The sequence below is a fragment of the Anas acuta genome, chromosome Z, assembly GCF_963932015.1.
Source record: "Anas acuta chromosome Z, bAnaAcu1.1, whole genome shotgun sequence".
Taxonomy (NCBI): Eukaryota; Metazoa; Chordata; class Aves; order Anseriformes; family Anatidae; genus Anas; species Anas acuta.
The window spans coordinates 78238492-78261608 of NC_089017.1; the positions used below are offsets into that span (position 1 = coordinate 78238492).

The 23117-nt window shown below is 53.3% G+C and overlaps 1 protein-coding gene and 1 long non-coding RNA gene across 2 annotated transcripts; both read right to left on the reverse strand.

Moving 5' to 3' along the window:
- Positions 1-2218: 2218 nt before the first annotated feature.
- On the reverse strand, positions 2219-5695 carry LOC137848336 (uncharacterized). Its single transcript, XR_011091297.1, has 2 exons — positions 5478-5695; positions 2219-2534 (listed from the first exon to the last, which is right to left on the reverse strand). It is a non-coding gene; the product is annotated as an uncharacterized lncRNA (long non-coding RNA).
- Positions 5696-7765: 2070 nt separating this feature from the next.
- Positions 7766-19515, reverse strand: LOC137848591 (maestro heat-like repeat-containing protein family member 7). Its single transcript, XM_068667811.1, has 20 exons — positions 18589-19515; positions 17930-18021; positions 17593-17703; positions 17233-17318; positions 16669-16780; positions 16344-16430; positions 15785-16178; positions 15125-15216; positions 14496-14636; positions 14150-14304; positions 13900-14038; positions 13134-13321; positions 12908-13045; positions 12056-12170; positions 11785-11925; positions 11080-11256; positions 10444-10599; positions 9250-9351; positions 8735-8837; positions 7766-8183 (listed from the first exon to the last, which is right to left on the reverse strand). The coding sequence occupies exons 1-20, from the start codon at positions 18743-18745 to the stop codon at positions 7993-7995; spliced, it is 2877 nt and encodes a 958-aa protein (XP_068523912.1). The 5' UTR covers positions 18746-19515; the 3' UTR covers positions 7766-7992.
- Positions 19516-23117: the final 3602 nt, after the last annotated feature.

Genomic DNA, 23117 nt, shown 5'->3' on the forward strand with positions numbered 1-23117 from the left:
CTCAAGGCCAACGGGTGAGGGAAGGACAAACAACTCATTAGGGAAGGATGAACAACTTGTTGGCAGGAAACAAGGCAAAGATGAACAAAAAACTTCTAAATACTGTCCAACAGCAGGTCCAAGTCCAGAAAGGTCAAGAGAGTTTAACCTGCTCTTCCTCGTTGCCTTCATCCTGAAAGACCCCTGCCCACGACCACCAGGCTACACTGCGCAGGTGCAACCGGGAGGAGCCAAGGGCGGGGAGTATGGAAATGAGTACTTGGAAGAGGTCCGCCTTTTGGGGGACAATAAAGAATATGTATGAGAGCTCATGTCATATGTAACAGTATTCGTGTATAAAGTTGTGAGAGACGACCAGGCAGGTGCGCACTTTTTCAGGGAAGCCATTCCCAGTGCGCCTGGTGCACCGCAATAAAGTGTACCTACTTTACAACCCTATGGTTGTGGAGTCTTTTCCGCGCGTCACCTGTGTGCCCTCACACCCTCTTGGGACCACCCTGTGGCTCTGTGGCGTGTCCCAGAGCGCCAGTGTGCCTGAAGGACCTCCCTTTGTCTTCATGGGCACACCAGAGCCTTGCCTCTCCCACTCAGTGGCCAGAGCAGCCATGGATGTGAGCTGGCAATCCTGGGAGACATTCTGACAGCAAAGGTCTGCTAAAACACTGGCAGACGCAACTGCCAGTCAGCCTGCAGACTGCTAATCCTTGAGAAGGCCCAAGTGGCCCCTTGGAACTTTGGCTGTGCACCTAAGAAGCAGAAACCTCCTGAGCGACCACTGATAAGGGCAAAAAGGAGGAGCTCTAACAGCAGTTTTTTGTCTGAAAAGCCTGCTGGGGAGCCTGGAGCTGGGGTCCAGGCCGGACGGGCCCAGTAGTGCTTGTGTACCTATCCAGAATCCTACTGTTATCAGAATCCTTCTGTTATTAGTGTTATCAGAATCCTACTCACTGCACTTTCAAGACAGTCTTCCTGTCAGGGAAGAAGAAACAGAGGTCTATGAAGTAGGACATAGGTAATGATGTAATTAGCAGTTTACCAAGCTAGCATTTCCCTGTGGACCAAAGCACCTCCATGGCAAACCAAGCATCTTCTGGGAGAAAGAGTGGTTCTCCAAGGAACACTAACGGATGTCCTCACAGCATTCCAACATGTCCTAGAGTAACAAGGGTCAAGTAGAGTTATGGTCACTGTTACAGATAAGTTTGGATGCAGAAGAAGTTTAGATTCCCTTTTTGAGTGGGTTTGTGAAAATTCTGCCAAAGAAGGCCAAGGACTATCAAGAGGTTTCTGTTGTGAGCACTATTTTATGGGAGCCTAGGTGGGGTGGGTATTGGAAAAGGGTGTTGACTAGGGCACTGTCTAGGGTTAGGATTAAGGTTTTGAGAGAGAAAGGTCAAACTCTCTCTAGGACTAAGGTTCGTAAAAGGGCTGCCAAAGGAAGTTGAGGGCTACCAAATGCTTCAGATGTGAACGCTTTTTCATGGGAGCTCTTGCTAGGATGAATGTTCGACCTGGGAGCTGTCTTAGCCCTGTCCTTATGTTTGGAAAGAAAGGAAGCACAGACTCCCCTTGTGACTGAAGTTGTGAGAGTGCTGCCAAAGCAAGTGGAGGGCTACCAAAAGATTCTGTTGCGAGCAATTTTTCTTGGGAGCACTAGGTGAAATGTTTCTTGGATCTAGGCAATGTCTAGGGCTAGGGTTAGGGTTCAGAGAGAGACAGAGAAAGTCCAGACTCCCATTGTGAACAGTTTCATTAAAAGGCTGCCAAAGGACATCGAGGGCTACTAAATAAATTGCTTCCGCTGCAAGCAGCATTTCATGGAAGTGCTGGGTGTGGTGCGGTGTGTGTTATGTATCTTACATATCCCACTTGTAAGAATTTATTCCAACCAGCCCCGAGTGTCCAGTCCATAGCAATGGTTTCACACCCCCAGTATGCACAATAATACATGTTCGGGTAATTACAGTACCCCTTTCCTGAGTTAGAACTTGGGCAGAAATAAAATCCTGATCGGTTAAAGCATGGCTGCACTGACACCAGGTCACATAATGTGATGCGGAAACTGGGAGCACCCTCTGTCGTTGTTTGCTGGATGACGAATTGATCCTTCCATCTGATCAAGCTCCATTTAAAAGGCTGATGGGGATGCGCAGACCCATAGCTGACCAAAACGATGATACTGACTCCCATGTATCGTAGGAGGTGGTTGGAGCCCATCTAAATTGTCGGCCCCTCAGTCCCCCACCGTTTTCACTTCTCTGCCTCGCTTGTCAGTTCGGTTGCAGCGAACTACAAGGTATCGGTTCTTCTTGGCAGCAGCAGTGTTCTTCAGGGGAACCTACTAGGGAGCCTTTGAAACAGGGCCTCCTCCCCTTCCCACGATACACAGATAATATACAATACTTATCGAGTCCGTCTTAGTGTCAGCTTCAAGTCGTCAGGGCCTGGAGCTGCCTCCCATTTACCTTCCCGGATTGGTCCTTTCACACGGCTGGCATGCGTCCATCCTTTCTCCGCAGTTCGAACAGCCGTTTCTGTGGTAAGCAAAACAACATAGAGGCCTTCCCCATCGTGGTGTTAAAGCAGTCTCTTTCCAAGTCTTAATTAGAATTGAGGGTGATCAAGTGGCAATTCCAAGTCATAGGGTATACCATATAGCATTTCAAAAGGAGAAATTCCTACATCAGTTCTGGGCTGTGTCCATATGTTTAACAGTGCAAGGGGTAAGCATTTTACCCAAGAAGCCTTAGTTTCCAGCACAAGTTTTGTTAGTTGTTTCTTAATTTCACCATTCATTCACTCTTCCTTTCCAGAAGAGGAGGGGTGCTAGGGGCTGTGAAAATCCCACTCAATCTCTAAGGCCTGCTTTGATCCTTGCAGTAAAGCTTTACACCCATTCAGTCACGTGGTCAATTAGGACAAACAAGTAACTCAGTAAAGTCTACCTGTATACTTTGGAAAGGTCAAAGCCCTGGCTCCCGTCCCCCTCTAGATAGGTTACAGAAGGCCTTTTTATTTACCTTTTGACATATAGTACATCCTCTGCATGTGTGCTTCTCTAAAGTGTATATTCCTATACAGACATGCTTTCTTAGAACAACATCACACATTGCTTGCACCTCCCAATGACTCTTCTGATGTAAAACAGTTAATATTTGCCTCCTTATCACTTTATTCAGCATTTCTCTCCCATCAGGGAGTATCGATTTTCCTTAAAATGATCCACATATTTGTAACATTAATACCTCCTTGGGAAGTTGTAATTGCTCCAAAATATTTTTTTTTTAGAATTTACCCAAATAGATAGGTGGCCCTGTAAACCTCTGAGGTAAAATTGTCCATCTATATTGTTGCTTTCGCCCCCATTTCAGGGTCTTTCCAGTCAGAGGTGAATATACATGTATGTTTGCTCTCAGGGCCAGAGAGCACTCCATTAATAACACTGTTATTCCAGTCTAACAATTTACTAGTTGAATGCCCAATTTAATCATCAAATCCCTTCCCAACAAGTTAGTCTCTGCCTTGGATATATACAATAATTGCCCAGTGATCATTTTATCCCCTAGTCTCAGCTTGGTATCCCCCAAAAGTGGCACTGTTATCCCAGTCCCTTCTACCCCCATCACATTTAGGGTTTCATTAGTTAATTTAATCCCTGATACTTTACAAGTAACAGCAGTTGGGAGAGCGAGAAACCCCCCCGCAGACACCAAAGTCAGTGCAGAAGGAGGGGGAGGAGGCGCTTCAGGCGCTGGAGCTGAAGCCCCCCTGCGGCCGCTGGAGAGGCCCCTGGTGGAGCAGACTGTTCCCCCCTCCCCGATGCTTGGGAAACTGAACAAACACCACAGCAAATACGCAAATATACCAAAACTTCTAGACTGTTACTTAGATAATGCCTACATCACCTTTCCCTGCTCATACAACTTCGAATACCTTTAACACTTTCAACAAACCTTTTAACACTTCCTTTATCTTTCTCTAGCCTTTACTTTTCTAATGCCGACATCAAAGGCTCAGTCAGGGGCCAACTTAATTCCGTACCTTTTCCCTCCAAGATGCTGAAACAACCTCAATATACAACATTTCATCCTGTTTTCCTTCTTTCCACAAAAACAACATTGACCGTAATATGGTGTTATAATTAATACTTCCATTTAGGGGCCACTCCGCTCCATCCTCTAGTTTATAAAGTGGCCACCACTGATTACAATATTTGATAAGGGTTCTTTTACTCTCTGTACCCTCTCATCCCACTATATCCCTCCAATGTGTTAGTATACATCCTAGGGGGCTTTTCCTCGGGATTTCTTTGCTTTGAACTTTTCCTATTGTAATCTGCAGTGGTTAATATTCCACCGTTTTCCTAGAAGCTCTTTACTAGTCAATCCCAATCCCTCCAAAATCCACAATATATAGATACACAAGTAAAATCAGACCACTGTAAATTAACTGCCTGTAGACAATTACACTGGGAACATTTAAACCTGATGAGCCGATAATATGCCTGGGAAAATTTTGTTCCCTTAAACATACACCTCAATGGCAGTTCTTATATTTTCATATTTACATATTAACATATGTATAAAAGAACACTTTAACAAAAATGCCCGGGCTTTTATATATACAATATACAATGTACAGTTATTATTCCAGTTACAATTATTCCTCAGCAGCTGGAAACATTGTGCCAGTTGCCATTAAAGCTCACTTACCCTCCTCCTGTCTCTTTCTTAAAATCTCGGACGTCCCCGGAGTTAATGGGGACGGCCACATATTCCTAGTCACTGGTCCCTGAACGCTAGAGTCAGAGTTGCTATCAAAGTCTCCCTGGGGTTGCGGATTAGGAAGCCCGGGAGTCGGAGGGGCTGCAGGTGGTGGTGGTGAAATATAGGGAGGCAGTGGGGCTGGGGTCCCTAATTCTCGGTTTTGCTTGTGCCTCCCATCCCCTCCTTTTTCTTTTAGAGGATATAAATTGGCTCGAGTTTCCGAGCTGATCCACAAATGTGCATATTCACTTTCTTCCAAACTAAAAGGTTCCTTTGAGTTTACATAGATATTTAGGGCCTGGCAAACCCAATCTTCAAAGGACCCAAATACAGGCCAGTAAAGGTGGTCTCCTCGAATCTGTTTACCACCCCAAACTTCAACACAATAATGTATCATTTTTACTTTATTCCTTCCCCGCCTAAAAGGGGAATCCTCCCAATTTTTAATCATTAATCCCAGGGTAACCTAACACCAGACGTTACCCTGCCCATGGGACCAGAAGGCTTACTCTTCTTCTGTCCCATCTTCTGGAGCGCCTTCACACACACACACACAAATCGCTTCCCCCTTTTCGTGGCCCAGTCCCTCGCGGGATGTGGGAACCGCACTACCGAGGGGTCCGCACTCGCTTCGTCCGCAATTGGACGTCTCACAACGCTACGCTCCAGGATACCCAACCCCAACCGAACGGATCACCGGCCTATACTTACTCACTCCTGAGTCTTCGTTCGGTCTTCGTGCACAAAGATTACTAGGGGTTGCCGGCTTTATTTGCTTGCTGCCGAATTTAGGGTTCGTCGGTGAAGGATTTGAATGAAAGTAATCCTAGCGAAGGCCGCTGAAATCAGCGGGGCGCCCCCTCCGAAGGTCTTTCAATCAGATTGCCTTCATCCGAGTCACGGCACCAAATTTGTTATAAGTTGCCCCCTTAATTTTCAGAGAGCATTGCATTAATAATAGAAAGGAATTTATTGAGTAAGCAACAGCAAGCAAAACAGCGCTGGGCGGCCGGGGAGTCTCGGCTCCGCCAACGGCGCGCACCTCACCCCCCCCAGGGTCCCTTTTTATATCTTGGTAATTCTGGGATTACGCAGCACATCCTGGTATATTCTGTGACTGCGCGCACTGTTGCTAGGGGGTCGTCTCTGTCCCTCTGGTGGTCGTGAAGATGAAGGCCGTAGTCTTCCTCGGCGTTGTGGTTCAACTTCTTTCTTTATTTGGTCATGTTGGCCCAGCGTGAGACAGGAAGGCAAGATGTTGATACACTAGTTTAACAACTTATCAGGAGATGGTTACATGAACTTTGCAGCAGTGTTATTTTGAACAAAAGAGGCTACTGAGATGCAGAAGGAGAGAAGGGGAGAGGGTTCTCTTTTTTGTTACATTAAGCAAAGGAATTTTCATAGTGTCTAGCTAAGCATTATACAGCTCCTTACTTCAGCAGGGAGTTTTCACAACTCACGTTCCTCAAACAGAACTCCTTGTTTTTACAAAAGACAATCAACAAACATTTATTGTGTATTACATTGAGTAGCTTGTGAACCTGTAGTACTCAGTCAATGAGGAAACAGGGGAGGTGATCAGGCGTCGGGTAATAGGAAATAAAAGGTTATGATTTGTTTACTAAAATGCACTCGTAATTGAAAGGACTTCCGCTATTCCAATCACAAATAAAATAGCTTTGCAGAAGATCCTGTCTGAAGAAAATTAATTGAGATTTTTCTCACACTGCTAAAGGAAGTTGAGATATACCAAATGGCTTCTGTTGTAAATACTTTTTTGTGGGAGACCTAGGTGGAGTGGGAGTAGGATCTGTGTCACATTGAAAGGTGCCTATCAAAGTCAAACACTTGCCTGTTTAAGAGCCCTGCCAAGGACTTTCACTGAGACAGTTTCACAAAGTTGAAAACTTTTAATAAGGTGACAGATGGGACCGGACTAGATGATCTTAGAGGTGTTTTCCAACCTGGATGATTCTATGATTCTGTTTTCTATATGAGATTTGGAATTGCTTTTGGTAAACGCCCTTTCTGCAATAGCGCTCATATCTGAAAACAGTGCTAGCAAAATGCTATCTCAGGTATTCCTCTCCAAAAGATGAAGGTACAGAGCTTACCAACAAGGCATCCCTGTCTTGGTGGAGAAGAAGGAGCACAGCCTTTCAACTACCTCTTCCAGCTTTCCAATCTCTTCTTTCTCCCCCCAGCTCTTTTATGACATTCATCTCACTTTATCAACTAATGCTAACACCAACGCTTTTTCCTAACACTAAAACCTTTTCCTTTATATCCTTACATTATCTGTTCCCTTCCCTGGAGTGATGTTTAGCATGATTTGTGTGGAGAGTCAAATAGTAAAGACATGTATGTTTAGCATGTATTTCATTAAGATTCATTTTACAAATAATCAAATGAAACGTTTCACTCCAGGCACCATGGCCTTCAAGATTCTCTTCTGCTGCCAGATAAGGACCATCCTCATATGGCAAGACACTGTCCCTCAGTAGCCTCTCATACCAAGCCTACAGACCTCCATCCACAACATCTGTGTAAGAGAGAAGTGGAAGCAGGCAGCACAGCAGCCTTCGGCTGATGCCAGGAGTCAGCGACGTCCTCCCGACTTGTCTGTGGTGGTGTCTTCCCCGACATTTTCCTCTCTTGAGCCCTTTTTTTACTATGTTCCTGCTTTGAGGTAGTGAGTGACTCAAGTCATATGCGCCTTTGTTGTGACTGGTATACATTTTCCTGGCTTTTGTTTTTGCTCAGGGAAATTCAGAGCGCGTGCTCAGTGAGAGGTAGTTGCACCTTGGAGGCGGGTAGCCTTGGGGATGGAGGTGTATTTTGGCACTGTAGTGAGATTATAATGAGCAAAGCTCATCCAGAGGACATGAGTAGGTTGTCAGTTAGACTCAGGGCTGGCCATGCAATCTATCAGTTCCGTACCATCAGGCTCACTCTAAAATCGCACTGTTCCTAGCAAAACGGCCCAAGGCCCAGGAAGGCTGAGGCGGTGGGTTGCTCTAACACGCTGCGGCCAGGGAAGCAAAAGCTTTCCTTCCTCTTGGTTTCACAGCCTAGCAGAGCAGCTTGGTGCCGTGGAGTTTTCTAACCGTTCAGTTTTCACACAAAAAAATGACACGTTCAAGCGGTGAAGAAAGAGGGCTGTTTCTTTGGGGAAAGTCCAGCAGAGGGGTTACTCGGTGGGGCCCGAGGGCTGGAGCAGGGCTCAGCACTGAGCACAGCTGCAGCAGCATAGCCAGCCAGCTCTCGGGACACGGGGCCTCCTCTCCCACACCCTCCGGAGCCGGTAACGTAGTGCTTGCAGGCTGAATGTGGAGGAAGTTCTCAGGACCAGGATGGTTTCAGTCACCAGGGAGGAGACCGAAGGGCTGCTGTTGCCCTCCATGCTTCTCAGGGCTGACATGGAAAGGAACAGAGTGGAGGTCAGAGCCCGTATCACTGGGAAGTACGCCCAGGAACCCCTCCTGCCAAGGCCACCCCACCTCCTCAGCTGGGGCAGGGGTCGCAGCTCACTGCCCAGGGTCTTTTCTCCTCCCAGCCAGTTCCTGCTGATACCCCACTGCCCTCACTCACCCTCGATGATCTTGAGCTTCTCCTCGCGCCCAGCCACCAAGTGCTGCCCGGCAAGCCCTAGGTACACACAGCCCATCACAGATCCCGCTGGCCAGCTCGCCCCAGACACAGTCCCCCCCTCAACATCCCTGCCGGCTTGGCCATGTGTGCCCAAGCGTGACAACACCCAAGGAGGCTGCGAGGCACCCGCTAAGCTTCCCACCAGCAACCACTGCGTGGGCAGGGGGTGGGCGAGGGCAGCAGGGAGCCCCCACAGGCACTCCAGGCCCACTCTGAGCCGGCAGTGCTCTGCAGCCACGTGGCTGATTCAGCAGCAGCTGGGGCTGCGGCCAAGCTGCTGTGGGGCACAGAGGGCCCATGGGGTTGTGACTCACCAATGAACCTGATGGCCGCCTCTTGCAGGGGCTCCTGGGGGCTCCGCAGGTATTGCAGGCTCTGGCACAGGTAGTCATCCACTCTGCTGCTGTGCCCCACCAGCTGGAAGAGAATAGTACATGTGGATGGGGCTGGTGCAGCCTTGCCCCTTGGCCAGGCCGGCCCTGTACGTGGGACTGGCTTCCCCTGCTGGGATAGCCTGATGGCCAACCAGCAGCCAGCTGCTGCTGGGGCCAGGCTTTGGAGGGAGCAAGGGGCAGGGTGCTGAGGTGCCACCCCGCTGCCAAGGGTCAGCTGTCGGTATGCCTGGGACCTGGGAGAGCGACGAGGCTGTCGAAGAGCCTGTACTGCTACGTGCCGGGGCGTGGGGGTAGGGGTGCGTGTATGGCTGCAGGCTGGGGGCTCTGGCCTGCAGCAGTGGCTAGAGGCAAGGGTAGCCACCCCGCACCCTGGGCCAGGGCTGGCAGGCCTTGTCTGGGCCAGGTTTTGGGAGCCCTCGGGCAGTTGTCCTTACCAGGCACTCGCCAATCCTCTGTGGCTGCGCTGTCTCCAGCAGGTTCCTGAGCTGCTTCCACTTCAGGAGCTTGGCAGCACCAAGGAGGGCTTCCCGAGAGGCCTGCAGAGCAGCAGAGAGTGGGAGATGAAACCACTGCGCATGGGACAGGCCCTGGTTGTCCCGCACCTTGGCGAGGCTTGGGGGCTTTCCTGGCCCTTGCTGGGGAGGTGCAGCAGCTGGGGAAGGCATCTGCCAGAGGGCTCGGTGCTCGGGCAGAGGTGTGGGGCAACCACCAGCTTCGGCACTTCATGCTGCTGGGGCTGCAGGACAGAGGTCCCCCAGAGCTGCTCATCTGCAGCCAAGGCCAGCAGGCAGCTGAAGCGCTGCAGTCACTGAGGCACCAGGGCAGGAGGCAGCCAGGGACACCACGCACGGGGACCCCAGCAGGCTGTTCCCTAGGGCCTGGGCTCCAGAGCCCGCCACCGCGGACACAGGGCCAGACCCCTGCCCTGGCTGCGGCTCCCTTCCCAGGCTGGTGAGGCTGGCAGCCATGCTGGCTCCTGCAACCCCTGGCAGGGGCTGCACCCTTCTGCGTGGCCCAGGGCAGCCTGCAGGCCAGGGTTTCTGCAGTGAGCACGCTGGCGGCTCCAGGGTGCTCGTGCCCAAGAGAGCAAAGGAGCATTCAGCCTAGGCATCTGGCGGGTCCCTGTGCATAACATGGGGTCGACAACTGTTGGGCACCTCACCACTGGCCTCAGACACCTGCAGGCACCGCTGGGATGCCCGTGAAAACTCTAGTGCCTAGGTATCTGTGGCTACGCAGCACTGCTGAGCACAGCTGGGAGCAGGCAGGGCAGGTCTGGAAAATGTCCGTGCCCACCTTCTTGGCCCCTGACAGCTCTGGGGCTGCAGGAAGCCTCCCAGCGGGCTTTTCTGTGGAGGGCTGCATGCGGGGCTGGATGTGGGGCAGGGAGAGGCCCCTCCGCTCTGGCCCTCTGTGCAGGCGGAGGCGTAGTAGGGGCAAAATGGCTGTGGTGGGCCTGGTGCAGGCACAGAGGGGCTCTGCACCTTTCTTTTGGATTCGGGAGCTTCGGCCCTGAGGTGAGGCACATTCAGAGGGAGCCTTGCTAACGGCCCGTGCCCCTAATGCTCAGGCAGGCCCTCCTGAGGGGTGCTGCCCCCTCAAGTGAATGCTCAGCTTAGTGTCCCCACCTCAGCCACATGCTGGTTCTGGTCATGCAGGTGGAAGAAGAGGGGGAGGACGGTCCTGTGCACTTGCTTCTTCATCTCCATCTTATGGGTGCCCTCTGCAACCTCCATGGCATCCTTGCAGAGAAGGATGGAGAGCTCTCTCATGCAGCTGGACTCCTGGTGAGACAGAACAAGGGAGGACCTCAGTCCAGGCTCTTCCGAGCTCACAGTGAGCAAGGGGTCCGTGTGGCAGACAGGGAGACACACGCTCCTGGCTCTCACTCTGCAGTGAGCTGTGGCAGGTAGGCCAAGTGTGTGGGCAGTGCAAAATGGCTCAAGACACAGGAAGGGCAAGGCAGTGGGTTGCAGATGGTCCACCCTGGGGCTGGCAAGGGGACACATGGCAAGGGGAGAAGCGGCCATGGGCAGCGAGGGGCCGAGGAGAAGTTGCCATTGTGGAGCACACATCCGCAGGGCTCTGCACAGGGAGGGGCTGCCCCAGCGGGAGAGCCCAAGAAGCACCAAGCAAAACGTTTCCAGCATGTGCCCAGGGATCGTGTCTCACAGGCCAGAGAGACACGCGGAGAGGGACGCACCACCCCCAGGCCACACTCACGTGCCCCGTGGCCAAACCTCCTGCTTGCCCACCAGACTTACGTTGTCAAAGAGGGGCAGGAGCCTGTCAGGCAGCTGCAGAGCGATGGGGCCAGCCACTTGCCCATCTGCTAGGCGCAGAGTGTTGCGGAGGACAGTCATGGCCTGCATACTGATGTCGCTGTTGGCATCCTGCAGTTGCTGCATGACCTCTGGCAGCAGGTCTTGCAGAGTTACTGCCTACATGAAACACAGCAGTTCTGTTTCAGAAACACCGAAGACCATCCTGGCAGAAGCCCTTTGCTTACAGCAGGCACAGCCCAGAGCAGAGGTCTGTCTCCAGGAGCGTGCTGAGGCCCCTCGAGACAGAAGGCTGCTGCCTTGGGTTGCAGAAGCAGCCACTTGTGTCAGCCTGGCCCCGTGCGGGGGCTCATCTTCCCAACCTCAGCAGGATGACTGCTCTGGGTAGAGTGCTCCTGCAGCTGAGGCAGCCCTGCGCTGGCTGGCCTGGGGCCTGGCATTGACCTCTTTCTGGCACAGCAGGAGGTGCCTTTGAGCGGACACTGGTGCCGCTCTCCTCGTGCTGCACAGTCCAGGCAGGGGCTGCCCAGAAGCGCTCAGGGGCTGATGAAGAAGGCAGTGAGAGCAGTGGAGCCACTACCGCCCCTCCCGATTCTTGGCAAAGTCCAAGCAAGCCTCTGCGGGCAACAGCACCTGCAGCCCAGCCCCAGGCAGATGCCGCCACTTGGCCCAGATGCCCCCACTCACCAGCTTGGGTCTCGTAGACAGCGTGACGAGGCTTGTAACCGCCATCCTACGCAGCACCGAGGACTGACTGCGCAGGTGTGAATGAAGAAGGTGCGGGATGCAGTTATCAACAAGCTGCTCAAAGTCTACACAGTCCAGCAACTGAAAGACACCCAGCAGCCCAGTGAGAGCCTGGCCCAGCCGGCAGGACTCCTGGCAGCACGCTGAATCTGCCAGAGAGCCCAGAGTTTCAAGGCACCTTGGAGAGGCACCGCTTGCTGCTAGGCCCTACCTCCGTGAAGACAGCCATGGCGGTGATCTCCTCGTGCTTCTGTCTCTGCCAGAGACGTACGACTGCCTCTTCAAACACCGAGGCACCGAAGAGCGGTGCTTTGCTTCCCAGAGCCCTGGCCAGGGGAAGAACGCATTGCTAGTACCAAGCCGGGCAAACAAACCTCCTTGGGACTGTGCTGTCAGCGCTAGCTGTTATCCCATGGGCCAGATCAGGGCAAGGCTTGCATTTCTGCACTCTGCTTCAGCAGCTGGTGCCATCCGCTTGAGGAGAGGCCGCCCGCCCTTCACCATGTACCTTGCCTTTGCAAACATGGAGGGTGACGAGCACAGATGTGCTCGATTCACTGAGAGACGCCCTGCCTACACACAAGTTGTGGCCTTCCAACAGATGCCATTTCCTGACCACTTTGGATGCCCAGGCCACTGAGCCTTCCCGCGCTCTCTGGCCACCCTTCTGGCTGCTCTGCCACACAGCTCCAGTGCAGGCTGTGGCACTGCCTGCAGAGCCAGCCCCAGCACTCTCCTGCACCACTGGTCCCCGAGGAAGGAGTGCGTTGGAAGGTGACAGGTCCTGCGAGTCCTCCTCTTGCACTGGGCAACAGCAGCCCTTCACCAAGGAGCTCTCGGAGGCAGCAGCATGGAAATCATAGAATGAATCATAGAATGGCTCGGGTTGGAAGGGACCTTAAAGATCAAAGAGGCCACTCCCCCTGCCGGTCTCTCCTGAGATCCCTCAGTCACCAACGCTGTCCCTCAGACCCCTGGGGACACCTCACCAGCCACGAGGAAGGGGATCCACCTCTGGGGGAAGAGTGCCAGGGGAGACAAGGACAACTGATGAGGCGCTCACCTAGTCAGCACAGCAACACCTGTGTGGAAGGTCTCATGTCTTAAAAGCCGGTCCCAGCCACCCTGCATCTGGATGTCTTCAACCAAAGTGGCACCCCCCAGGTGTTGGAAAAGAGCTCTCATGGTCATCACCGCAGTCCTGCATGCAGAGCACAATGCGCGTCACGTGTGGCGCCCCGGCCCTGGCTCCGGCCTGGGGCACAGACCTGGCAGAGGGGATGGAGCACCTGAGAAAGCTGCCTGAAGGCCACACGCACTCCCCCATCTGACTGCTGCCCCTGCTGAAGTCCTGCAGTGTGCACTCATGGATGGAGGAGATCTGGAAGAGCACGGCAATGTAGAGCTTGTGGAAAAGTGACTGCGCAATGTTCTTGCTGGAGGGCAGCTGGAAGATCTTGTTCATGGCGCTGGTTACCTGCAGAAAACAGTCAGGTGCAGCTCTCAGTGCACGGATGTCCCTGCAGCACTGCCAGAGCTTGCGGGTTGGGGGGTGAGGGAGGTGGGGGTGAGGCGTCGCTCTGAGCTGACGGAGGCACCGGGCCAGAGCCCGCTGCCTGGCTGCCTGGCCTGGGGCCCAGCCCCAGCAGCTCCCTGGGTTCGCCTCTGCTTTGTGGCATGGGCAAGCCAGTTTTTTGTGTCCAGAGCAAAGGGCCCAGCAGGCCCCGGGGGTCTTGCCAGCTGTCCTCAGCTCCCTGGGCCAAACCTTGCAGCCTGCTTGGGCCAGGCAGCCGCCCTGCCCGGGGCTGCCCAGCAAGGCAGGAGCAGGCGGGGAGGGAGGAGGACAGAGAGCGGCAGGGCAGGGGTGGGCTGCGTGCCTGTGCGCAGTGGGGCCCCAGCAGTGCATGTGGCCCTGCTGGGCTCTGGCTCCCAGCCCCCCTGACTGGGGAGCCCCAGGGGAGGCTGTCGACTGGGGACAGAGGAAGAGGGGAGGAGGGGATGGGGAGGGGAGTGCAGCCCCACTGGGGGTGAGCGAGGCCTGGTCCAGGAACTCACAGCCCAGGAACGGACACAGCTGTGGTGTGAGCCAAGGACATCGTGCTCAGGCCCTATGCGTTGCCTCAGCAGGTTTCTCAGCACGTCCTCTGCAACGCAGGGCTCGGAGACCATCGTCTGCCACATGGCCGTGGCAACCCTGCAGAGACAAAGCATGCTGTCGATGGGGCCACCCCAGCCACTGCCCCTTGGCCTGTGCCGGCCCTGAGGGTCCTGAGCTGTGCCAGAGGTGGGTGGGTGGGCCCTGTACCTGTCGCGCCACGGGAAGACCTCCAGCAGGCCCTGGACCGCGTGCCCAGGGTGCAAGGAGGTGATCTTGAAAAGGGTCCTCTTCAGGATGTCCAGGAGTGATTCCTTGCTGACCGTCGCCAGGCAGTCATGGATGATCCGCATGACCCGTGGCACCTGGAGGAGAGACGAGGGAGAATGGAGCAGAGCACAGCCATGGCCCCAGCTGCCACCAGCAAATGTTTCCCTCCTGTGGCTCTTTGCCAGCCCGAATGGCTGTCGGGAACTCCCAAGCCCTGGACCCGGGCCAGGGAGAACGGCCCCCGAGAGGGCAACAGCACAGGGCAATTTGTCTGCAAACTGCTAACCTCCTCCATGTCTGAGTCTGTGATCATATCCAGCACACGGGCAACCACCTTTGTGTCAGAGACCCTGGGGTGTGTCATGCCCTCCAAGATGGTGAGGATGAAGTTCGTCCTCTCGACGGGGAAGAGGAAGCTGCCAAATACCTGTGAGAGGGAAGACATGTCACACAGCCTGCCTTGGTGGCGGGCTGCAGCTGAGCAGCGAGGGCAGCTCTGCAGAGAGAGCCAGGGCAGTGCTGGCACTGTGCCCCCAGCACAGGCAGGAGCAAGAGCTGGCGTGGGCTTGCAAGGGCCAGCCTGGGCTGGGATGACTGTAGCCTCAGTGGCTGCGGAGAGGGAACTGCCCCGCAGGGTGAAGGCAGGTGGTGGAGGTCAGGGTCAGGGCACACTTGGCAGTGTGTAGGCAGCCAGGCCTTGTGGGTGGCCAGGACAGCCGGACCTGCAGTGCTGACGCTGGCCACTGACATTAGCCTTTGGCTGCTCCCCGCTGAGATACGGTGGCACCCTGCAGCCGGCTTGCTGGCAGGCCGTGACGGACCCTGCCTCCTGCCCGCAGTTCTTGGGGCACTGGTTCATCCGGGTCTCCTGTCAACCTCACAGCCAAGAATCCCAGGAAGGGAGGGGCTCATTACCGTCAGCTCGTTAGCAGCGTCCTTGGGCCGGAAGGTGCTTGGGCATTCCCGCTCCAGAAAGAGATACGGATAGGTAGGTGTCATGAAGTGGCCTGGGCAGCAAGGCAAACAGAGGGTGGGTGAGTGGTAGGAATGATGGAGAAGCTGCTGCTTGGAGAAGACAGCTGAGAACACCAAGCAGAGCTTGCGGCAGGGATTGTGGCAGGGCGCTGTGTCTGTCAAAGAGGGGCACTCTGTGTTGGGTGGAGGGTAGGGGGTGGGGACAGGAGACCTGCCAGGGAGGAAATGGGTCTTCTGTTGCAAGGGGGAGGAGGGCAAACCGCCTCGCAGTCTGCAGAAAGGCCGGAGAGTTTGGTCTGGCTTTCTGCTCTGAAGCAGGAGAGAAGCCCCACGATGCTGCTACTGCTACAGGCTCTCCAGTCCACTGGTTCTCAGGAGTGCTACTAAGCCACTACCCCAGGGGACATGCTGCTGCTCCGATAGGGGCTGGGGGAGCCCCCTAGGGTTGGTGCAGCATGGCTGCTCCCCTGCTCCACCCTTGGAGGAATGTGCTGCTCTTTCCTCTAGCTGGGGAGGGCGGACAAAGCGGCGTATCACCATGCCTGGTCTTGACAGGGCCCTTGTGTCTGGAAGGTGCTAGCCCACCCCAGCCTCTCTTACTCTGTCGCACCATCACGATCCTGTGGAAGGCGTGAAGAGCCTCTGCAGAGCCACAGCTGATGTCCTTGTCCTCCTCGGCGCAGCACAGGGTGAGGCACCCCATCAGCTGCCCCAGGAGTGGCACAGGCTTCGTCTGGAAGGTGCGAACGCTGACCGTGCCCACTCTGTTTCTGAACGAGTCCTGGGATTGAGAGGATGGACAGTGGCAGCTTGGCTGAGCTAGTGCACTTGAGACACCGGGAAGGGGTGAGGGAGTGCTTAGAGGTTGCCTGAGCCACCAGCTCCTTACCTGCATCAGAGAACTGGGGATCAGCACCTTGCTCAGACTGGCAATCCTCCCCACGGCATACCGACGCTTTGCCACATTCTCGGATCTTGTGAAGGGCAGCAGGGCCTGAGAAGAGAAAAGCTGCTGGTTTGCCTTGGGAGGCAGTGGCAGCTCCCGTAGCAGCAGCTCTGCCAAGCACTGGGCAGGGTTTACGCAGCGTGCCCAGGCTTCTCCTGAACAAGAGAAGAGCCTGGAAAGGGGGTGTACCCCGTCGCGGCCTTGGGGACAGACCTGCAAGATGATCTCCAGCGTAGCAGCAGTGTAGTCCGACGAAGTACACACCAGCACTTCCAGCACGCTGTCCAGAGATTTCAGAATCTGCAAGGAAGACAGAGCGGGTGGTGCTTTTTTGCTGGTCCTTCCTCATGGGAAGCTGGCTTGAACGCCTGCTGCCTGAGGCAGGCCTCAGCTGCCCAGTGGTGCCGGCAACCTGCCCAGTGGTGTCTCAGGATCTCTGTTGTCTTTCTGTTTCTCCCGTGGTCTTTCAGCAGCCAAAGCTAACTAGTGCGCAGGAACTGCCTGGCAGCAGGCTCTCTGTAGCTCACTCGGTGCTTACCTCAGCATAAAGTGAAGCATCCAGCCTGCCCCTCTCCCTCGTTGAAGCAAGAGAGCCGATGGCGTTGATGCAGGGGCCGAGGTGCTGTGACAGCAGTGCTAGGTTCTCTTCGCTGCAAGGAGAGGAGAGAAGGTGCCCGTTGGAGGCTGGCACTAGGAGCAGTGCCCAGATGCCCTGGGAAGGTGACCGTAGATGTCAGGGCCTGGGGTCACCAGGTGGGACCCGTACTGGGTGGGCAAGGCTTGTGTGGAGGCATCTTCTCCCTCTCCCGTGCTGCTGAGCCGGGGATAGAGGGCAGTCATGGCATGCAGTGCACAAAGCCCTTTCCAGCTCCTGCCTCTCTCCCTTCAGGGAAAAAAGCTGGGCAGGGAGACAATGGAGAGCCCCTGCCGGCTCTGCCGGCTGGCTCTGCCGGCATGGCACCCTCTGCCCTCCTATCTGGCGCAGGGGAGAGCTGAGGCCCTAAGACAGAGCACCAAAGTCCTGCCCGGGCGGGGGAAGCCCGCTACTGTCAGGCCCATGCTGTGGAGAGGCCCTGGCCAAGCCAAGGTCTGGGGCAGGTACCTCCTTTCACTGATGGCATACGCAGCTTGCCAGCCCAGGAGCATCAGAGTGCGCAGGTGGTCGGAGGAAGACTCAGGCAGTTGCATCTGGAGAGAGACAACATGGTCAGGATGGGACACGGGAAGCTGCCAGGGGCTGGCACTGATCTGCAGGGCAGGCAGAGCGTTGCTGGCACTATACCAGCATTGGCGTCAAGACGGGGGCGGGGTAAAGGGGGGCACGGGCCAGGCTGCTCTGTGCCCACAGAGGCCCGTCCCACCCTCCCCTGTGCGCAGAAACCCCTGTGCTGTTCTGACTGCTGGGCTGGTGCCCGGACAGCTCACCCTTTCCCCCTCCCCGCCCCACTGGGTATCCCCTCACCTTCTTCTCCACTCCCAGCATGTCACAGGGCAGGTACATGTATCTCCTCTGCACCGTGTTGCTGCAGATGGTGCGGATCGAGGCCAGAAACTTCAGCTTCCAGTCCCCTTCCTGACAGTCAGGGAGCACAGAGACAAATAGGGACGCTGAGAGGGCGGCGACATGGCCAGCAGGGCCACTGCACCACAGGGGTGCAGTGATGGCACAAGGGGCCAGGAGGGCAGCAGCTCAGCACAGCCAGCAGCCCTCCAAAAGCCTGTGCGTGGGCAGCAAACACAGCAGCCCCCAGCTGGGAGAAGCAGGCTGAGCCTCACGCACTGACAAAGTCTGCAGTTACCATTTTGGTGCCAGTGAGAACATCCCAGAAGTAGTCATAGTCTTCCATGTCCTCGGGCGCCAGAGACAAGATGGAGACAGCAGAAACATTATCTGATTAAGAAAGAATGGACAGAGCTGTAAGCGGGGCAGGAGGCAGAGGGAAGAGCCGTGCCCTCTCTTGAACCCTGTGCCCACCGCCCTGCCGACTGCAAGCCCTGGGTCGGAGCACTGATGCCCCCTTTCCTCAAGGTTGCCGCTGGCAGCAGAGCAGGAAAGGTCCCTGTCCTGCAGCACCGCTGCCTCCTGCCGGGTGAGCAGCCTTCCGCTGCCTGTCCCCGCAGCAAGAGCTGGGTCCCCTCCACTCTCTCCGGCCGGGAGCCTCTCCTGCTGCCAGGGGAGGCTGTGCTGGGGCTGGCTCCTGGCTCACAGCTGCCCTGCCCTTCAGGAACCGGCATGCCCCCCGCCGGCTGTACCCCTCTGCTGATGTTCCAGGGAAGCGGGCTCCTGCTGCAGAACAGGGTGCACTCGCTCGCTTTGGTCCCGTCCAGCCCGCTGGGGACCCTCGCTCGCTTGGCTTCCTCAGTTCTGGCAGTGGCATGGCAGTGCCATGCTGCGGCACCTGTCCCCGGTGGAGCCTGGGGCCAGGCTGGACGGGCCCAGCGGTGCCTGCGTACTTACCCCTCTGAAGCACATGGGTCTCCCACATAGAATATGCAGCAGATCTGCTATCCTTCTCAGCGTCCAGGATCTTGGGGATAACTAATAGCAGCCCCGCCAGGGTAAGATCGTCAGCATCGTTTTGGCGAGGAGCCACACGACTCACGCACTGTCCCATTGTAATCCTTCTGGACACTGTGGGGCTGCCCTGCTGGTGCTGGGTAGTTGTAGCTGTCCCAGGGGTGAGTCACAAAGGGCTCTGCTGTGATGTCACCCAGGCCAGAAGGGGGACGCTGTCTCCAGGGCGGAGGGCGTGAGGCCCAGGCACCTGACTCCTCTCAGATGCCACAAGGCCGCTGTGAGATGGGGAAGATGCTAAAACTTATCCAAATTAGTATCTAGCTACATATATGGTAAAATATCCTAATTATAGGGACGTAGATGAGAAGCAGGTGTAAAAAGGAAGATATCGCTCAAGGCCAACGGGTGAGGGAAGGACAAACAACTCATTAGGGAAGGATGAACAACTTGTTGGCAGGAAACAAGGCAAAGATGAACAAAAAACTTCTAAATACTGTCCAACAGCAGGTCCAAGTCCAGAAAGGTCAAGAGAGTTTAACCTGCTCTTCCTCGTTGCCTTCATCCTGAAAGACCCCTGCCCACGACCACCAGGCTACACTGCGCAGGTGCAACCGGGAGGAGCCAAGGGCGGGGAGTATGGAAATGAGTACTTGGAAGAGGTCCGCCTTTTGGGGGACAATAAAGAATATGTATGAGAGCTCATGTCATATGTAACAGTATTCGTGTATAAAGTTGTGAGAGACGACCAGGCAGGTGCGCACTTTTTCAGGGAAGCCATTCCCAGTGCGCCTGGTGCACCGCAATAAAGTGTACCTACTTTACAACCCTATGGTTGTGGAGTCTTTTCCGCGCGTCACCTGTGTGCCCTCACACCCTCTTGGGACCACCCTGTGGCTCTGTGGCGTGTCCCAGAGCGCCAGTGTGCCTGAAGGACCTCCCTTTGTCTTCATGGGCACACCAGAGCCTTGCCTCTCCCACTCAGTGGCCAGAGCAGCCATGGATGTGAGCTGGCAATCCTGGGAGACATTCTGACAGCAAAGGTCTGCTAAAACACTGGCAGACGCAACTGCCAGTCAGCCTGCAGACTGCTAATCCTTGAGAAGGCCCAAGTGGCCCCTTGGAACTTTGGCTGTGCACCTAAGAAGCAGAAACCTCCTGAGCGACCACTGATAAGGGCAAAAAGGAGGAGCTCTAACAGCAGTTTTTTGTCTGAAAAGCCTGCTGGGGAGCCTGGAGCTGGGGTCCAGGCCGGACGGGCCCAGTAGTGCTTGTGTACCTATCCAGAATCCTACTGTTATCAGAATCCTTCTGTTATTAGTGTGATCAGAATCCTACTCACTGCACTTTCAAGACAGTCTTCCTGTCAGGGAAGAAGAAACAGAGGTCTATGAAGTAGGACATAGGTAATGATGTAATTAGCAGTTTACCAAGCTAGCATTTCCCTGTGGACCAAAGCACCTCCATGGCAAACCAAGCATCTTCTGGGAGAAAGAGTGGTTCTCCAAGGAACACTAACGGATGTCCTCACAGCATTCCAACATGTCCTAGAGTAACAAGGGTCAAGTAGAGTTATGGTCACTGTTACAGATAAGTTTGGATGCAGAAGAAGTTTAGATTCCCTTTTTGAGTGGGTTTGTGAAAATTCTGCCAAAGAAGGCCAAGGACTATCAAGAGGTTTCTGTTGTGAGCACTATTTTATGGGAGCCTAGGTGGGGTGGGTATTGGAAAAGGGTGTTGACTAGGGCACTGTCTAGGGTTAGGATTAAGGTTTTGAGAGAGAAAGGTCAAACTCTCTCTAGGACTAAGGTTCGTAAAAGGGCTGCCAAAGGAAGTTGAGGGCTACCAAATGCTTCAGATGTGAACGCTTTTTCATGGGAGCTCTTGCTAGGATGAATGTTCGACCTGGGAGCTGTCTTAGCCCTGTCCTTATGTTTGGAAAGAAAGGAAGCACAGACTCCCCTTGTGACTGAAGTTGTGAGAGTGCTGCCAAAGCAAGTGGAGGGCTACCAAAAGATTCTGTTGCGAGCAATTTTTCTTGGGAGCACTAGGTGAAATGTTTCTTGGATCTAGGCAATGTCTAGGGCTAGGGTTAGGGTTTAGAGAGAGACAGAGAAAGTCCAGACTCCCATTGTGAACAGTTTCATTAAAAGGCTGCCAAAGGACATCGAGGGCTACTAAATAAATTGCTTCCGCTGCAAGCAGCATTTCATGGAAGTGCTGGGTGTGGTGTGTGTTGGACCTGGGCGCTGTCTAGAGTGAGGCTTAGGGTTTGGAGAGCGAGAAAACACAGACTCCCATTGTTAGTGTGACTGTGAAGGGACTTTCAAAGGATGTGCCTTTGGGGTTGGGGACACAGCAGCACACATCTTGTGGTTGTGAGCTGAGTGCAGACCAGAGCCAGTCCCACTATGATATGCCAGCAGGGCTCTTGGAGCCTTGGGGCACGTGGGGCTCTGCTGTATGGGCAGGACTTTGGAATCAGTCAAAGTCCACAAATTGTTTTGTTTCACAGAAAGTTCAGAGTTAGGGTTAGGATGTGGAGACAGAGAGAGTACAGACTTCCGTTGTGAGTGAGTGTGTGAAAAGGCTGCTGTGAGAAACTAAGAAAGAAAGAAAGAAAGAAAGAAAGAACGAAATAAAAGAAAGAGGAAGAAAGAAAGAAAGAAAGAAAGAAAGAAAGAAAGAAAGAAAGAAAGAAAGAAAGAAAGAAAGAAAGAGAGAAAGAGAGAAAGAGAGAAAGAGAGAAAGAGAGAGAGAAGAGAGAAAGAGAGAAAGAGAGAAGAGAGAAAGAAGAGAAAAGAAAGAAAGAAAGAAAGAAAGAAGAAGAAAGAAAGAAAAGAAGAGAAAGAAAGAAAGAAAAGAAAGAAAAGAAAGAAGAAAAGGAAAGAAAAGAAAAGAAAGAAAGAAGAAAGAAGAAGAAAGAAAGAAAAAGAAAGAGAAAGAAAGAAAGAAAGAAAGAAAGAAAGAAAGAAAGAAAAGAAAGAAAGAAAGAAAGAAAAGAAAGAAAGAAAGAAAGAAAGAAAGAAAAGAGAAAGAAGAAGAAGAAGAAAGAAAGAAAGAGAAGAAAGAAGGAAAGAAAGAAAGAAAGAAAGAAAAGAAAAGAAAAGAGAAAGAAAGAAAGATCTGACATATATGCTATAGAGGAGTGTTGAGTAGCTTGTGAACCTGTAGTACTCAGTCAATGAGAGAAACAGGGGAGGTGATCAGGCGTCGGGGTAATAGGAAATAAAAGGTTATGATTTGTTTACTAAAATGCACTCGTAATTGAAAGGACTTCCGCTATTCCAATCACAAATAAAATAGCTTTGCAGAAGATCCTGTCTGAAGAAAATTAATTGAGATTTTTCTCACACTGCTAAAGGAAGTTGAGATATACCAAATGGCTTCTGTTGTGTAAATACTTTTTTGTGGGAGACCTAGGTGGAGTGGGAGTAGGATCTGTGTCACATTGAAAGGTGCCTATCAAAGTCAAACACTTGCCTGTTGAAGAGCCCTGCCAAGGACTTTCACTGAGACAGTTTCACAAAGTTGAAAACTTTTAATAAGGTGACAGATGGGACCGGACTAGATGATCTTAGAGGTGTTTTCCAACCTGGATGATTCTATGATTCTATTTTCTATATGAGATTTGGAATTGCTTTTGGTAAACGCCCTTTCTGCAATAGCGCTCATATCTGAAAACAGTGCTAGCAAAATGCTATCTCAGGTATTCCTCTCCAAAAGATGAAGGTGCAGAGCTTACCAACAAGGCATCCCTGTCTTGGTGGAGAAGAAGGAGCACAGCCTTTCAACTACCTCTTCCAGCTTTCCAATCTCTTTCTTTCTCCTCCCAGCTCTTTTATGACATTCATCTCACTTTATCAACTAATGCTAACACCAACGCTTTTTCCTAACACTAAAACCTTTTCCTTTATATCCTTACATTATCTGTTCCCTTCCCTGGAGTGATGTTTAGCATGATTTGTGTGGAGAGTCAAATAGTAAAGACATGTATGTTTAGCATGTATTTCATTAAGATTCATTTTACAAATAATCAAATGAAACGTTTCACTCCAGGCACCATGGCCTTCAAGATTCTCTTCTGCTGCCAGATAAGGACCATCCTCATATTGGCAAGACACTGTCCCTCAGTAGCCTCTCATAACCAAGCCTACAGACCTCCATCCACAACATCTGTGTAAGAGAGAAGTGGAAGCAGGCAGCACAGCAGCCTTCGGCTGATGCCAGGAGTCAGTGACATCCTCCCGACTTGTCTGTGGTGGGTGTCTTCCCCGACATTTTCCTCTCTTGAGCCCTTTTTTTACTATGTTCCTGCTTTTAGGTAGTGAGTGACTCAAGTCATATGCGCCTTTGTTGTGACTGGTATACATTTTCCTGGCTTTTGTTTTTGCTCAGGGAAATTCAGAGCGCGTGCTCAGTGAGAGGTAGTTGCACCTTGGAGGCGGGTAGCCTTGGGGATGGAGGTGTAT

What these genes read in the sequence shown, in the direction of transcription:
- LOC137848591 (XM_068667811.1), bottom strand. Translation starts at nt 18,745, where the DNA reads ATGGGACAGTGCGTGAGTCGTGTGGCTCCTCGCCAAAACGATGCTGAC. An exon ending in TATGCCATCAGTGAAAGGAG is followed by an intron (nt 16,781 to 17,232) that starts GTACCTGCCCCA and finishes CTCTCCTTGCAG; the next exon opens with CGAAGAGAACCTAGCACTGC. An exon ending in CAGACTCAGACATGGAGGAG is followed by an intron (nt 14,305 to 14,495) that starts GTTAGCAGTTTG and finishes TCTCTCCTCCAG; the next exon opens with GTGCCACGGGTCATGCGGAT.